The sequence below is a fragment of the Ustilago hordei genome, assembly GCF_900519145.1.
Source record: "Ustilago hordei strain Uho2 genome assembly, contig: UHO2_contig_01, whole genome shotgun sequence".
Lineage (NCBI taxonomy): Eukaryota > Fungi > Basidiomycota > Ustilaginomycetes > Ustilaginales > Ustilaginaceae > Ustilago > Ustilago hordei.
In genome coordinates, this window is record NW_024545270.1 from 853,053 (window position 1) to 869,698 (window position 16,646).

The 16,646-nt window shown below is 51.3% G+C and overlaps 7 protein-coding genes across 7 annotated transcripts; 5 read left to right on the forward strand and 2 right to left on the reverse strand.

The window, feature by feature from the left end:
* Positions 1–113: 113 nt before the first annotated feature.
* Positions 114–1,652, reverse strand: UHO2_00263 (putative HEM13 - coproporphyrinogen III oxidase; the record flags this gene model as incomplete). The annotated part of the gene is made up of 1 exon (XM_041556882.1): positions 114–1,652. The coding sequence occupies one exon, from the start codon at positions 1,650–1,652 to the stop codon at positions 114–116; it is 1,539 nt and encodes a 512-aa protein (XP_041412816.1).
* Positions 1,653–2,014: 362 nt separating this feature from the next.
* UHO2_00264 (uncharacterized protein) lies at positions 2,015–4,075 on the forward strand (the record flags this gene model as incomplete). Its single annotated transcript, XM_041556883.1, has 1 exon — positions 2,015–4,075. One exon carries the CDS (start codon positions 2,015–2,017, stop codon positions 4,073–4,075), a length of 2,061 nt encoding a protein of 686 aa, XP_041412817.1.
* A 719-nt stretch (positions 4,076–4,794) lies between these two features.
* UHO2_00265 (uncharacterized protein) lies at positions 4,795–6,060 on the forward strand (the record flags this gene model as incomplete). The annotated part of the gene is made up of 1 exon (XM_041556884.1): positions 4,795–6,060. One exon carries the CDS (start codon positions 4,795–4,797, stop codon positions 6,058–6,060), a length of 1,266 nt encoding a protein of 421 aa, XP_041412818.1.
* An 84-nt stretch (positions 6,061–6,144) lies between these two features.
* On the reverse strand, positions 6,145–7,653 carry UHO2_00266 (uncharacterized protein; the record flags this gene model as incomplete). Its single annotated transcript, XM_041556885.1, has 1 exon — positions 6,145–7,653. The coding sequence occupies one exon, from the start codon at positions 7,651–7,653 to the stop codon at positions 6,145–6,147; it is 1,509 nt and encodes a 502-aa protein (XP_041412819.1).
* A 558-nt stretch (positions 7,654–8,211) lies between these two features.
* Positions 8,212–8,466, forward strand: UHO2_00267 (uncharacterized protein; the record flags this gene model as incomplete). The annotated part of the gene is made up of 1 exon (XM_041556886.1): positions 8,212–8,466. One exon carries the CDS (start codon positions 8,212–8,214, stop codon positions 8,464–8,466), a length of 255 nt encoding a protein of 84 aa, XP_041412820.1.
* A 1,829-nt stretch (positions 8,467–10,295) lies between these two features.
* UHO2_00268 (uncharacterized protein) lies at positions 10,296–11,720 on the forward strand (the record flags this gene model as incomplete). Its single annotated transcript, XM_041556887.1, has 1 exon — positions 10,296–11,720. The coding sequence occupies one exon, from the start codon at positions 10,296–10,298 to the stop codon at positions 11,718–11,720; it is 1,425 nt and encodes a 474-aa protein (XP_041412821.1).
* Positions 11,721–11,827: 107 nt separating this feature from the next.
* On the forward strand, positions 11,828–15,961 carry UHO2_00269 (uncharacterized protein; the record flags this gene model as incomplete). Its single annotated transcript, XM_041556888.1, has 2 exons — positions 11,828–15,409; positions 15,611–15,961. The coding sequence occupies 2 exons, from the start codon at positions 11,828–11,830 to the stop codon at positions 15,959–15,961; spliced, it is 3,933 nt and encodes a 1,310-aa protein (XP_041412822.1).
* Between the last annotated feature and the right edge of the window lie 685 nt (positions 15,962–16,646).

Genomic DNA, 16,646 nt, shown 5'->3' on the forward strand with positions numbered 1-16,646 from the left:
TCATACACACAATAGACATGGATCACACACACACACACACACACACACACAATGAACCGAGATTGAGAAGCGTGAGAGGTGAAATTGGATTCTATCTGCATCTCATCATGCGATCATGCCCATTCCTGAGGCTGTCGTAGCGCAGCCATTGTCTTTCTCTCCATCTCACCCTCTTTCCCATCCTCCACATCGCTATCAGCCTTTGTTGTCGCCTTCCCGTCCCTCCCCTGTGCACCACCGCCACTGTACCTCTCCATGTACTCCCACCTAGCTTTCAGGGGCAAACTCATCAAAATGCTCTCAATCCTTGCTCCTGGAGTTTGCAGTCCAAATTTCGTCCCCCTGTCATAGACAAGGTTGAATTCGACATAACGACCTCTTCTGATCTGCTGCCATCGTTCATGTACTTCTGTGTATGGTGTGTTCTTCCTCTTCTGCACTAGAGGCAGGTAAGCCGGGAGGAAAGCGCCACCGAGAGATCGCACTGTAGCAAAGAGCGTGTCTTGATTGTGCTGCTTGCTCGACGAGATGCTGGGAACGAGAGGGGTTGCTGGCGTAGGCTTTGTTCCATCACTCAGCGGAACATACGCCTTAGCTGAGTTACCGTCAGCCCATTGAGGCAGGGTAAGATCATCAAAGAAGATTCCACCCACACCACGGGCTTCACCTCGATGAGGGAGCAAGAAGTACCTATCGCACCATTTCTTCCATGTCGGATAAAAGCTCGCATCATGCTTATCAGCTGCCTCCTTGAGTGTAGAATGGAAGTGCTTGGCATCCTCATCAAACAGATAGATCGGAGTCAAATCCGTTCCGCCACCAAACCACCATGCTACTGGCTCATTATCCCCTTGCCCACCTTTCCTGTTCTTTGGGTGTCTTGGGTTGGGAGACCCATCAGCCAACTTCTCGGGATGAGTCAACTCGAAATACCGGTAGTTGAAATGCACCGTCGGGGCAAATGGGTTCTTCGGATGAACTACCAAACTCAACCCAGCTGCATAGAAGGGCAGACCTTTCACATCGGCATCTTTTCCTTCGAGCTTATAGCCCGTCTTGTCCATCAACCCTGCATGATCAGCTGACATCTGCCTAATTGCAGCAGGAGGAAGCATACCATGTACAACAGAGATGTTGACACCGGCCTTCTCGAACGTCGAACCATCTTGAAGGACACAAGAGATTCCTTCGCCTCCTTCTTTGCGAAGCCAGGAGTCGATGAGAAAACGGGCTTTGGGTTCTTCCTGAGAGAGGGCGGAGACGATGTTGTATTGGAGGAGCTTGATGTATGTTTCCATTCGTTTGCGCATGGGGGCTGAGGCGTTGGTAAGGAGGGAAGGGTCGAGATGAGAGATCTCGGGGAGGTCGGATTGGTTGCCGCCTTTGACGGAGGATGCAGGAGTGGGTTTTGCTGAAGAGGGAGCTTCGCATTCTAAAGGTGACGAAGGTTTAGAAGAGAGGGTGGAGTAGAGGGCTAGACCGCCGACGATGGCTGCTGCTGAGGTTGCTATGGTCTTGGTGCTAATTGTGGACCTGGCAGCTGATGCAAAGCTGGAGGATGTGGAGGATGTGGACGCATGTCGGACGATCTGACGGTATGACGAGCAAGTGGATGGCCGAGGTGCGGCCAGGCGTAGCGAGCGGACCAGCATGGTGAGAAGTCGATGCCAGAGGGGGCTTCTATGTTGAATGCAAGGTGGTAGTGATCGCGGCGCGAGATGCGAGGATGAACGGAGAGCAAAGGGAAGCTATTAAAGAGTTGGCTCTTCCCATTGTCGATCTTCGCTCGTTCCACCGGACTTGGCCGGTAACGATGGCCTTTCAGATTTGAGCCATGCCACTTTTCGAAGCGTGACCTTGCACAGAAAAACAAGGTGGAGCAAAAGTGTCCCATCCCGCACGCCTCTTTACTTTTTCGTTCGACCTGCGCACACGATCATCCGCTCATCACCTTCATCTTCTATAGACTCCTGTCAGACCGCTTTCAGGAGCAGCGATCAGCTCTGATACTGTCATGAGCGCTGCACAGCTGCTTCGAGCCGGCTCAGCAGGGCTCCGGTCTGTTCGAAGTACGTCTCTCTCCAGCAGCTCCGCCCAACACTTCCGCTTACTACACACAACGTCACCTCTGTTGCGCCGAAAAGCCTCATTGAGCGTCTCGAGATTGTCTGCTTGCAGCGTAGCCTCAAGAAATGGTGGCAGTAGCATGAATGCTTCAAGCACATCCGACCCAGTAGCCAATACAAGCGCACCAGAATTTCCGTTACGCACAACCGCCTCCTCCAGCGCCGGCATCCCAAGGCATCATCAAGCAAAAGTCGAAGTGCTTCCCTTCAGGATACCGACCAAAGCCGCCCAAGATTACCTCACAACTCTCGCAACCACGGAAATCATGCCACGTCTGATGAGCAAGTGGGACATCTTCAAACACCAAGTTCTCTCGCTTATTGGCCTTCGCAGCACGTCCAACGATGATCGAAAGATTGTCCAACTTGAACATATGACCGCACTCTACCTGCCCACATGGATCGTTGATGCTTCATTCGAGATCAAATGTCGCGGGAACGATGGTCGAGCCGAAGCAAACTTCATCGTTACATCTTCCAGGTTCCCCGGTCATTCATGGAAGCCGATGGACTCGTTACCGATGCTTCCTCCTCCACCGCACGATATGATCCCCGTACAAGGCTTGCAAAAAAACCCGAACTATGCTGCTGATAAACCTAAAGCAGATTGGGACAACCTGGCTATGGTCGACTACGAATCGTACGAGTCGCATCTGAAACACAAGAAGGAATCTAAAGTGAAGATCGAAGGTGGCATTCCAGACCCTATCCCATTCACCATTTCACCGCTCTTTCTACCGGATATGCTGCGCAGGGTGTTGAAGTTGGAGGACCTCACCTTTGCACCGGATTTTGAATCAGCGATCAACTTGCCTGGTGGAGACAAACATGGCTTGGGATTGAAGATTGCACTGGTGGACCAAGACGGAGAGCAGCTTAGATCTCCACCTGTTTGCTTCGAGCCCAATACGCTCAAGTTGGATATGATGGCTGCTTATCCGATCCTCATGCCGTTGCACATGGCTGAGTTCAGCTATGTCGAAGAAGAAGGCGAGAAGCATTACATCACTATGGTCTTGGGAGCGTGGGATACGAATGGACTGCAATTCTGTATGAAGGAGAAGGGCGAAGACTGGCAGTGGAGTTTAGGTGAAGCTTCACCGCTCAAGGTTGATTTTTTGGACTTGTTTCCACGTGCGCCCATCAAGACTTCGATCAACAAGCACTTTGAGCAGGAGCGCGAGAAAGAAAGGGCGATGGAGCGGAAGAGGCTCGCTAAAGAAGCCGCAAAAGAAGGTAAGCCGAAGAAAGGACGTAAAACCCAAGCAGAATTGTCGGAAGAATGGGCAAAACGAAATGAAGAGCATCAAAAAGCTTTCCGAGCCGACCTCAATTCTCGAATGCTGGAGAAGACGAGCATTGAAAAGCCTATCAAAGCTGCTGTTGAGGGAAGGAGTCTGGATATGCTCAAGAAGGCGGATTGGATTGATTGGGAAAGAGATGAACGTGAAGCATACCAGCTTCGTATCTCTCCTGAAAAGCCTCGCACTTCCGACATGAGCAAAAGCCAAAAGGAACGCTTCGAAAGATCGAAAGCCTCTGTTCACACTTCACCGGTCGAACCGCATCCTTCTAGTTGGTTGCGAGCTAAGCAAGATCGCAAACTCGAGAGGGAGCATCCAGATCGAAAGAATGGGCTAGGGAGGTATATCAACTGGAGCTCACCTTTCGTCCAAAGACTCTCGCACAATGTGTATGCGAATAGAAGATATCTGACGGAAGCAATACCAGAAGTTCTCTTGAGTAGGAAGAGAATGGTGTGTATAGAGGAAGGTGGTCATGATGTAGACAAGTCGTTGATCAAGGCGAAGTTGAAAGATGGCACCAAGTTGAGTGGGGAAGATGCCTACAAGACCATTGTAGGTATGGATCTCCATGTTAGACAGCAGAGGGAGACATTGAAGCCGAGGTGGTTGAAGAACCTGGAGGAGGCTGCCAAGAGGACGTAGACACCGAAAGTGTGGCGCTTCTCCTTTCATTTTGTACTCGTATCACGATCGAATACAGCATTGGAACACTATCGCTTCAGAAGCAAAGATATGGAGTTGGGATTGAGGAGTGCTATCCAGCAAGGTTGAGAGAGAGCATTCGTTCGGCAAATTCGGATCTATTGAAGCAATGGTCGCAACAACGGCGAGTTCTTCATGTTGGACCGGTGGTAAGATCGACGTGGACAAGCCTCCTCTTCGCTTAAGCAGGATTAAGCCTTCTCACGCCGCTTTTGTTCTCGCCTCTTCCCATAACCGCCTATGTTCTTAACAAACATATCGATCGAGCCTCGGACTGTTTGCAACACGCGACAGTTATGGAGCAAAGCTTGAGCCAGAAGAGAAAAGGTGTGTTGGTGGTATCATGAGAAGAGAAGTGTCATTCGCACCCTAAGCCTCCCTCACTGTAAGCGCCAGTCGATTCTATTTGCTGTTTCCAGCTGCAGAATGTGCGGTTAAGCGAGAAGATGTCCCCGCGCACACACCGTCTTCTTCACAACCAACATTGCTCGAGCCCTTTCTTTTAACCCCCTAGCCTTCTAGTCTAAGACCTTTTGCGGCCCGAAGAGCCCAGAGGTACTTCAAGAAAGCAAAGATTGTAAGTCCGCCTCACTTCTCTTCTTCCCACCGTTCCCAAACCGACTCCACTGCATTCTCGTTCAGAGTTGGCACCGTCAACGATGCTGACCCGCCCTTTAATTCTCCTAGCATTACTGCTAGCTTCCTTCTTGGCCATCGTCTCTTCTACCTCTCATCGAAAGTTGCACAAGATGACGCTCTTCGCAGCGGGATACAACGGAACCATCGTCCCCTACTCGGTCTCTTCCCAGGGTGAGATCGCTCAGCTCTCGCAAGGTGTAGCCGCGAACTGCTCAGGCACTTCTCCCTCATGGATCGCCTTTTCCACCCGCCATCACAAAAACAGACTCTACGTAGTCACAGATTTCTACTCTGTGGACGAATCTTCGCCCGGCCGAGTCTTTTCTCACACCTATGACCCAAAGACGCATAGGATTGCTCAGACTGGTAGTGCAAAACAAAAATCGAATGGATCTTCTAGCGGTGGTGATGGACCTGTCAGCTGCTTGATCGGTCATGGGCCAAGCGAAGGGTTGCTTTTTGCAGCCAACTATAATTCTGGTTCAGCTGCTGTCATCCCTATTGATGCTAAGGATGGGACGGTGGCTAGTGAGCCAAAGAAGGTGATCCAGTTTACAAGACCTGCAGAACAACCAAAAGTAGGACCAGTGGCGGATCGACAAGATCACTCATACGCACATCAAGTCTCGATCTCGCCTTCTGGGAAGTGGGTGTATGTAGTCGATCTTGGTGCTGATCAAATCCATCATCTTCGCATCGACGAGGGAGGGGAGGTGGAGTTTGTGGCAAGTACCAATGTTGAGGTCGGTTCTGGTCCCCGTCATATCACCTTCCATAAGGACAAGCAGGCACGTGTGTTCGGCTACCTTGCCTCGGAGTTGGACAACAAGGTTTCCTCATTTCAGCAGAATGAAGAGACCGGAGAGCTCAAGCTCATCGGAACTCCATCTCTATCCTCGCCTCCCGGTGTACCGCTTAGTGGAGATGGGATCTTGCCGACGAATAGGACTACAGCCGAAATTGCTGTTGTTCCAGCTGGCGACTTTGTATATGTGAGCAATCGAGGTGATATGAAGGAAGACCATATCAGCGTCTTCAAGAGGGACCAGGAGACAGGAGAGGTTAGCTTTGTGGAATGGGTCGGAAGTGGCGGTAGGATGCCACGACACTTCAGTTTAAGTTCCGACACCGGGAAGGAGAAAGAGGCGAGCTATTTGGCGGTTGGACATCAGACCGATCAGAACATTGTCATTTTCTCACGAGATCCCAAGACAGGCGGGTTGAATAGGGTCAGTGAGCAGAAGAACGTCGGCCAGGTTGCTTTTACAGGCTTTTCCCCATTCTAGTTTTTGATGTAGACGATGAATCTGATCAATGCAACATTCTTGACATTGCAGTATACGTTTTGTGTGAATGCAGTGGAAAGGGGGCTACCTGGAAATACCAACAAGCTTAACCCCGGTCAAGCCATTTGCGATTGTCTCCATCGTCTTCGTATCGTTCTCCAATGTCGTACACAGATGATTCAACCCTTGCTGTTGCTGTCCTAGGATCCTCGTGACGTTCTCCAATCCACTTTGATCGACAACCGCCCACTCCGTCGTTGCACTCCTTCCTTCCCTCGCCAGCATCTCCCTCTTGGCCCGAATGACCCCAAGTTGGGCCCAGAGCTCGTTGATCCTCGCTCGCAATCTAGCATGGTTTGCCGGGTATGCACCATTCCCTGCTCCCCCGTTTGCACCACCGGAAGCCGGTGTACCGCGAGCAGCAGCAGCAGCAGCAGCCGAATTTCCACCCGTGATCTCCGCCTCGCAAGTTTCTAGAATTGAAATCGACCTCTCCTCCTCCGGCCCGACACTCTTCCCTCTCAACGCGGGGATCAAAAGCTGAGTCTTCCCCACAAGCGCTACCAACTGATGGTGCAACTGAGCCTGCTTATTCTGTGCAGCCTGTGCGCGCACCGAGTTGGACAAGCTGTGCTTCTGTTCCAACGAAGAAAGCCGATTTGCGATGGTGGCGAGGAATTGTCGCTGTCGCTGTGCCTCTCGCGCCTGGGACTCTATTCGTTTCTTGAGATCGTTGAATCCAAGTGCTAAGACGGGGTAAAGACGATTAGGATCAGGGTTTTCGCGAACGGCAGCGGCCCATAGTTGATCGTGCATCGGTCCGACAGCATCTGGACGTCGTCCTTGGATGAGTTTAAGATTTTGCGAGTTACCAGCGTTGTTGTAGAAGTAATAGGCGAAACGGCAGCTGGAAGCATTGGATGTGTCCCATGCTGCACGGATTTGTTCGATCTTAGCGCTGAGAGAGGGACCGAGTTTCTTATCTGGCTGAGCTGCTGGTTGAGATTGGATTTGCTGGGGTTGGGCAGAGAATGGCGTTTGAGCTACAGGTTGCTGTGCGCTGGAGGTAGTGGAGAAGTACGATGCAGGTGCGCCGAAGAGTGATGTTGATTGCTGCTGTTGTTCTTGTGGTGGCTGTGTGTTGTTGGCGGGAGCAGCAAAGGAGAAGCCTGAACCCGTAGAGGGCTGGGTAGTTGAGCTGCCGAACAGCCCACCGCCGGTGGTGTTGGAGGTGCCAAAGGTGGATGTGGACCCAGCAGGAGGTTGTTGTTGCGGTTGAGAAGTTGCAGTGGGTTTTGCACCGAACGAGAAGAGTCCGCCGCCACCACTAGTTGTGGATGAGGAAGCTGGAGCTGTTGCTGGTTGAGAGGAGCCGAAGCCGCCAAAGAGGCCTCCACCGGAAGAGGTTGCAGGTGCAGCACCGGATGTAGCTGGTTGTGATGCTGCTGGTGCGCCGAATGAGAATCCGCTGGTTGCTGGCTTGTTCTGTTGCTGCTGCGCTGGTGTCTGACCGAACGAGAAGCCGGATGTGGCGCTTGTGCCTGCGGCAGGTTGTGAAGGTGCCGCAGCTGGTGTGCCGAATGTGAACGCCATGTTTGCTAGCTTTCACGACCTGAACGCGGTACGTGTGCTTGCAGCTGGTCAAAGGGAGGGAAGGAGGACAAAGACCTGCGAGAGACGCGCCAATTCGTTATCGGTGCGACGGGTTGGGGGCGTGAGTGATTGGTGCCGAGAGCTCAAGATTAGTATGGCCGTGTGGTGATGAGGAATAATGGACACAATGAGGAGAAGTGTTGGTTGACACAAACGTCGCGAGACGGGGTTTTTTTTTTTTTTTTTTTTTTTCCTTTTCTTCTCTTTCTGGATCGTGCGGCATCGAGGCTTCCGACTTCGAGAAATTTCTGATCATGTTCGATCCTTTTTACTAACACTTTGCTCCAGCGATCTAAATTTAGGCGCGTCAACCGAACGGGCCATTCTTTTTGCTGGCCTGTCACTTTCATTATTATTATTATTGAAACAAATGCGCGCTACTGCAACAGCTCCAAACCCTGACCATCATCACCAAGACCATCACCGCTCCTCCAACACCTACCTCAACGTCCCTTCGAATCCAATTCACTCAAAAGTTTTCAAGACGAATACGCCAACATGGTTCTTGGCAGATTGATGCACTACGCAGGCGACGCTCTGTTGATCTCCACAGTGTTGGCAGGAATCAAGCGACAGACGGGGTTGCGACCTGATATCGATCGTATCTCGGAACCTACGACGAAGGGTCTGTTGGAGAAGTACCTTGGCTTTGGAGAGTTCGTCTTCGATAGCAGTGTTGCTGCTGCTACGGCTTCCTCGTTGTTCCAGAAGGATATGCTGGACAGGCTGCAGGGTCCAGGCGCGTCCAGGTAAGGTGCGAAAGAAGGAACGCAAGTTTGGCCGACTTTATCGAGGCCCAGCTTCGGACGGCAAGGCGCTCACTATTGGAAAAGACGCTCATGCTCGTCAAGCCACTCTCGATTGAACTCAACTCCTCTGCGTTGGGACATTCACTGACTCGTGTCCTGAAAACGGCGATCTCGGGCCATCCCAAAGCAGCGCTGCAACGATCGTACCGCTTTCAAAGCACCGCACATCTCATTCCACCGACTCTCTAAGACGTAGTCGACGTAATCCAACCAAGTCACAGCCTGTACGCTTTCCGCTGCACGAAGGCTTCAAACATTAGTCTTCTTTCCCCATCACCATCACCACTGCTCCTCTCCAGACACTTGCTCTTACTCTACTTGTGTAAATGCAGCCGAAACCTACGATAGTATATACAATGAATGCCACCTGCTGTCACTGTGCAACTTGATAGTCACCGATACCGAGACAATAGCTGTCGCACAGTTTGATAGTCACCGAGTATCTCGACAGACCGACCTGGGTTTCAGGCGCGAGACCCCTGACAGAGACCAAGGTCTGGTGTGATTGAGATTGTTGATGTCATCGACACAAGTTGTCATGGGCCTGGATGCTCAAGAAGCAGGAGGGTCACTGGTTCATATGGAAGGAGCACAGGTATCGAAGACCTAGTCGACACCAGTAGAGAGCATGGTCGTAGTGCAGTCTCCATGGAGACCATGGACTCCTATGGACTCACATGCAAAGGAGGGCCAAGCACAGCCACGAGGAGGACCAAGCTCAAGGAGCAGGCACAGCCACGAGGAGGGCCAAGCTCAAGGAGCAGGCACAGCCACGAGGAGGGCCAAGCTCAAGGAGCATGCAGATGGTTACCACTCAGGGGCTCGAGAGACAAGAGCCAAAGGAACTGTCACTGATCAAAGGAGGAGGAGCAGTGTCGAAGGAGTCGACACCAGGTCATGAGGAGGAGGAGCAGTGTTGAAGGAGTCGACACCAGGTCATGAGGAGGAGGAGCTGTGTCGACCAAGAGGCACAGGGGTGCCAAGCAGGAGAGGCCCCTGAGCAGTACTCGATGAAGAAGGTACTCTATGGAGAGAGAGCAGGAGCAGCATCGCTGGCGATGCTGAGAAGAGGTATATAACCATGCTTTCTCATCATCATAGGTCGAGTGGATCCTCATCCACTCTACTCACCATAACTAGTTATCACTTCAGCATAAGTATATATTAGTTTCAGTCAGCATAGCAGCAATCCATCAAAGGTTGCTCCTCATCGTAGTGTGTGTGTTGTATCACCACTACCTGACGTCCGAAGGCGCCCATAGCAGGTTAGCGGTCCGGATATAGATAGAACCGAAGGCAGTAGTCCACTGCGGTCCGGGGATCACTTCAAAGCATCAAGTCAACACACTGGACACTCGTGTTGACGCCACCAACCTTATCACCAACACCATCAACCTCATTATCATTGACATCACCAACCTTATCATCAACACCATCAACCTCATTATCATCGACATCACCAATCTCATCACCAACACCATCAACCTCAACATCATCAACACCCACACCAGACCTTGGTGTCATCATAACATTGATATTGATCGTGCCGAGCTACCCCTGAACGGAGTGTCCACAGAGGTCAGCCGAAACCTACGATAGTATATACAACGAACGCCACCTGCTGTCACTGCACAACTTGATAGTCACCGATACCGAGACAATAGCTGTCACACAGTTTAATAGTCACCGAGTATCTCGACAGACCGACCTGGGTTTCAGGCGCGAGACCCCTGACATTAGAGTGGATCGTTCAAGCAGCTCCTCACGATCACCATGACGGACCCAGACCTCAACAATAAGCTCGATAGACTACTCACTCTATTGGAAGCACAGCTAGAGCTTACCAGACAGGGTCATCGAGAGGAACGATTACAACGAGCTCAACTGAACAGGGAGGAGACAATGGACCTCTCTCACTCAGAAGACCAAGCAGGAGGAGGAGATGAGTCTATGATAGGAGACCCACATACTCCTACTCCAGCTCCACGACCAAGACGATCAGTCTCATTCAACCTGGATGAGCAGGAGGACATCAACTACGAGAAGTATGCTTCACCTACTGGGCCAAGATATGTCAAGACTAAGCTGGACCCCTACAGCAGGACTAGGACGGATCCTTACCCCCTGGACCACGAGGAGGATACCAGCATCATGGCAGAGCTTAACCGGTCAAAGCCCATTGCCACCCCCTTTCCAAAGTTCAATCCCCGAGACATGGAGATCTTCATTCTAGAAGCCAAAGCATGGTTTAAGTTCAACCAGGTGTATGAGCAGTCTAGGATGATCAATCACATGGGTGCTCAACTGGAAGGGACAGCAAGAGAGTGGTGGACCTCCAAGCTCCGTATTGATAGAGCTAGAGAAGGAAGGTTGTTCAATGATTGGCACTACTTCACAGAGCGACTGTCAGAGCAGTTCAACCCACGCAATGCTAGGATGGAGGCATACAACAAGCTGTTGGCTCTCAGACTCACAAGTGATACTCCTGGTGCTGCCACACGTCATGTAGAGCGGTTCAGAGACTTGGAAGGACAGGTCAACCTAGATGACAACGAGCTAGTGATTGATCTCTTCAGAGGTAGTCTCACTCGCAGCATACAGGAGAAGTTCGAGAGGAATCCACCTGGGAAGAGATGGGAGTGGTATCGAGAGGTCGAGGAGATCGATCGACAGAGGATGCTACTACAGCAGTCCTCGGCTAGACACTCACTTCCAAATGCCACGTCACCTCCACTAAGAACTGGGTCTCGGCCAAATCAAAGTTCAATCCCCATCCGACAACCCACTCAACCTTATCCAGCTCGATCACCATCACAAGCAACTACACAAGCAACTATACAAAACCTAAACCGACCCCTTCCTCATCATCCCACCCAACCCTCGAAGCAAGGAAGCCCTGCTCCATCAGGTATCAACACCTGTCATGTATGCAAGGGTATCGGCCATTGGGCCAGAGACTGCCCCAGCAGGAGGGTAAACCCTCTTAGCTCTCGACCCATGGGACCAAAGGTTATGGTCACCACAGCAGACCCCTTCGAGGAGGCCACCGACTCAGGGGATGGCCACACAGGCAGCACTGAGACAGGTGACCCCGAGGCCATGGACCTCAGCTCATACCAGCAACCCATGGACCCCGATCACGAGGAGGAGCACAATGATGATGACGATGAGGGAAACGTCAGTGGGGTGATGCACTGATGGCATGCATTGCTCTACAAACCTCCTCGCCATCACTCTGTATATATCAAGATTGTCAAGTATGTTTCTCTACCAGTGGAGGCAAAGCAGTACTGGAGCTCTCTGGAATGGTTCAAGACCATCCTGCTCGGATACTAGCTGATACCGGTGCTGGTTTGTCCATAGTCTCAGATTCTTTCATTAGTAAGTACCAAATACCCACAAAACCCATAAAAACAAGATTGATCCATGGTGTCACCGGGCACCAACTCTCCATCAATAGTTCTGCGAGCATGCAGGTATCTATTGGTACACACAATCTGGGTGTGGTCGAAGCTTCAGTGGCCGACACTGTGGACTATGACCTCATCCTGGGGTTCACTGAGCTACGGAGGCTCAAACCCACCATACAATGGGATACGGGCCAGCTGGAGTTCAAGACTCAGGAGCAGGACCGACCCTCTAGGAGACCCCCTGAAGCAGCAAGAGCAGGGGACCTAACCATGAGGAGACCAACCCTTCATGGTAACGAGTTTGTCTCAGCAGAGCGCATACTACGAGCAGCTCTGGAAGATGGACCCATAGGGTTCATGCTGTTAGAGGAGCCACCATCATCACTCCCGGCCTTTGGTTTTGTACCTACAGGCGCAGACAAAGGAGTCGAGATGGAGGTGGAGGTAGATAAGGTGGTGACGGCTGCAGACATACCAAAGCCATACCAACACCTGCAAGATGTGTTTGATGAGGTGGAAGCAGACAAGCTGCCCCATCATACCGAGCATGATCTCCACCTCGAGTTGATAGAAGGAGGGAAGCCACCTCAAGGGCCCCTATACCTTAAGGGACCCAAGGAGATGTCCGAGTTGAGGAGGTACTTGGATGAGAACCTCGAGAAGGGGTTCATAAGACCATCGAAGAGCCCGGCACGATCACCGGTGCTCTTCGTACCAAAGAAGGATGGAGGTCTCAGACTCTGTGTGGACTACAGAGGTCTCAACGAGATCACTGTCAAGAACAGGGCACCATTGCCCCTCATCGAGGAGCAGCTGTTCTTACTCAGGAAGGCAAGGATCTATACCAAGCTAGACCTTAGAGCAGCATACAACCTCATCCGGATTGCTAAAGGAGATGAATGGAAGACAGCTTTTGGCACTCAGTTGGGACTCTATGAGTACCTAGTGATGCCCTTTGGCCTAGCCAATGCTCCGGCTCACTTCCAGTCATTCATCAATGACATCTTCCGAGACATCATTGGAGTATATGTAGTGGTATACTTAGATGACTTCCTGATCTTCAGTGACACTGAAGAGGTACATGTGAAGCATGTCACCGAGGTCCTCACTCGCTTAAGGAGCAACAGGCTCTTTGCTAAGCTGTCGAAGTGTGAGTTCCACACCAAGACAGTCGAGTTCCTGGGGTACATCATCAAGCCAACGGGCATAGAGATGGACCCAGAAAAGGTGCGCACTGTCAAGGAGTGGCCAATGCCAGAGTCAATCCATGACATCCAGAGGTTCCTGGGTTTTGCCAACTTCTATCGAAGGTTCATAGCCCACTTTGCTCGCATAGCCAAGCCCTTGACAGCACTGGTAAAGCCTATAGAACGGTTCAAGAAGTTCGAACTACCAGAGGAGGCCCAACAGGCCTTCCACAAGCTCATCCAGGCCTTCACATCAGCAGGAGTGCTTCAGCACTTCGACTACCACCTTCCAACAAGGTTGGAGACTGATGCAAGTGACTTTGCTATAGCAGGAGTGCTCAAGCAGGAGCATGAAGGACGATGGCATCCAGTGGCCTTCTACTCTAGGAAGATGTCTTCTGCCGAGAAGAACTATGAGATCCATGATAAGGAGCTCCTAGCTGTGGTCGCCTGCCTCACTCAGTGGCGACACATGCTAGCTGGACTACCAAACCAACTGGTCATCCTCACTGACCATGAAGCCCTCAAGTACTTCAAGTCACAGAGACGCATCACAGGTCGACAAGCTCGATGGGCAATACTACTAGCAGACTTCGACTTCATATTGCAGTATCGACCAGGAGACAAAGGTGGTGAACCCGATGCTCTCACCAGAAGGACAGACATGCAACCAGCCGGTGAAGAGCAGGATCACAATGTGAGGCAACTACTGCCTCCTCGAGTGTTCAAGGAGACAGCAGACCATGACTCGCTTCTAGTGGCCCCCATGATCTCGATGGGGTCCATAGCATCAAAAGGTCTCAAAGACCTGGTCAAGATCTTCCAGCCTTTAGACCAAGAGCTACAGGAGATACATAGGAAGAAGCCTTTCGAACTCAAGGATGACCTATGGTACAGTGGAGGAAGGTTGGTTATCCCCAAGGTGATCATGCCAGGGAGGACCAACAACCGACACTCAAGGAGTGCCAAAGAGGTAGATGGACAGTCTCTCTCTGTAGAGCATCTGCGATTCATGGTGATGACCCAATGCCATGATGGTATCACTGCTGGACACATAGGAAGAGATGCTACCATCAAGGCAGCTCAACGACATTACTGGTGGCCAAACATGACAGCTTGGATTGCAGACTATGTAGCAAGTTGTCCTGTATGTGCTAGGTACAAAGCTCCTCGTCATCGTCCATATGGTTTGCTACAGCCACTAGCAACCCCAGACAGGCCCTGGGGCTCCATATCCCTCGACTTCATTGAAGGACTACCACCATCAAAGAAGTATGACTCCAAGACCTATGACTCTATCCTAGTCATCGTCGACAGGTTAACCAAGTTTGCCATACTAGCTCCAACCCATAAGACAGTCACAGCCAAACAGACTGCAGTATTGCTATATGGACACATGGTTAGACTCTTCGGATATCCAGATCACATGGTCTCGGACCGAGGCAGGCAGTTCATATCAGGAGCATGGAAGGCATTTGCAGAGCAAATGGGTGTGAAGCACTCACTTAGCACGGCCTACCATCCTCAAACTGATGGTCAGACAGAGAGAGTCAATCAGGTCATAGAGCAATATCTCAGGATGTACTGCAACTATGAGCAGAATGACTGGGCCAACCTGCTGGACACTGCAGCCTTTGTATACAACAACACGGTCCACAACAGCATTGGTGTCTCACCATTCTTTGCATGCTATGGATGGAACCCCAAAGCTCATCCTGACATCCCTCAACGACTAGGAGTCAATGATCCAGGTCGCTTCGAGTACCTCATGGATGGAAAGGAGCGTTGCAAGTACCTCCAGGAGCAGATCAGAGAGGCACAACGTAGATCAGTAAACCAGTATAACAGGAAGCACAAGGACATCGAGCTTAAGGTGGGTGATATGGTCTATATCAACCGACGAAACTGGAAAACAAGGAGACCCACACCCAAGTTAGACACCCGGTTTGCAGGACCCTACCCAGTTCAGGAACGGGTAGGACGCCGAGCTTATCGAATCACATTGCCAGCAAACCTTAGGGTGCATGATGTGTTCCATGTCTCCATGCTCGAGCCAGCAAGAACAAGTTCTCTTCCTCAACGTGCTGAACAGCCCACCATACCATCACTTCCAGATGAGGACCTCGACTTCGAAGTCGAAGCACTCATCGACAAGCGTTCACACAATGGGACTACGGAGTACAAGGTGTTGTGGAGAGGGTACTCAGAGGAAGCTGCTTCATGGGAACCAGTAGAGAACCTCAACTGTCCCGACCTCATCCAGGAGTATGAGGTGTCGGAGGGGGGACGAGTGAGTAGACAGAGTGGAGAGAGGAGGAGAGAACAGGAGGAGTAGAGAGAGGAAGAGAGAACAGGAGGAGTAGAGAGAGGAGGATGACGTTGAGAGAAGGAGGAAGGATGACGGGGACGATGTTGTCAAGGAAGAGGAGGAGTCAGCATGAACCAGACCAGAGCATGCCTCGACGGAGCTCGGCTCTTAAGAGGGGGGTAGTGTCATGGGCCTGGATGCTCAAGAAGCAGGAGGGTCACTGGTTCATATGGAAGGAGCACAGGTATCGAAGACCTAGTCGACACCAGTAGAGAGCATGGTCGTAGTGCAGTCTCCATGGAGACCATGGACTCCTATGGACTCACATGCAAAGGAGGGCCAAGCACAGCCACGAGGAGGACCAAGCTCAAGGAGCAGGCACAGCCACGAGGAGGGCCAAGCTCAAGGAGCATGCAGATGGTTACCACTCAGGGGCTCGAGAGACAAGAGCCAAAGGAACTGTCACTGATCAAAGGAGGAGGAGCAGTGTCGAAGGAGTCGACACCAGGTCATGAGGAGGAGGAGCAGTGTTGAAGGAGTCGACACCAGGTCATGAGGAGGAGGAGCTGTGTCGACCAAGAGGCACAGGGGTGCCAAGCAGGAGAGGCCCCTGAGCAGTACTCGATGAAGAAGGTACTCTATGGAGAGAGAGCAGGAGCAGCATCGCTGGCGATGCTGAGAAGAGGTATATAACCATGCTTTCTCATCATCATAGGTCGAGTGGATCCTCATCCACTCTACTCACCATAACTAGTTATCACTTCAGCATAAGTATATATTAGTTTCAGTCAGCATAGCAGCAATCCATCAAAGGTTGCTCCTCATCGTAGTGTGTGTGTTGTATCACCACTACCTGACGTCCGAAGGCGCCCATAGCAGGTTAGCGGTCCGGATATAGATAGAACCGAAGGCAGTAGTCCACTGCGGTCCGGGGATCACTTCAAAGCATCAAGTCAACACACTGGACACTCGTGTTGACGCCACCAACCTTATCACCAACACCATCAACCTCATTATCATTGACATCACCAACCTTATCATCAACACCATCAACCTCATTATCATCGACATCACCAATCTCATCACCAACACCATCAACCTCAACATCATCAACACCCACACCAGACCTTGGTGTCATCATAACATTGATATTGATCGTGCCGAGCTACCCCTGAACGGAGTGTCCACAGAGGTCAGCCGAAACCTACGATAGTATATA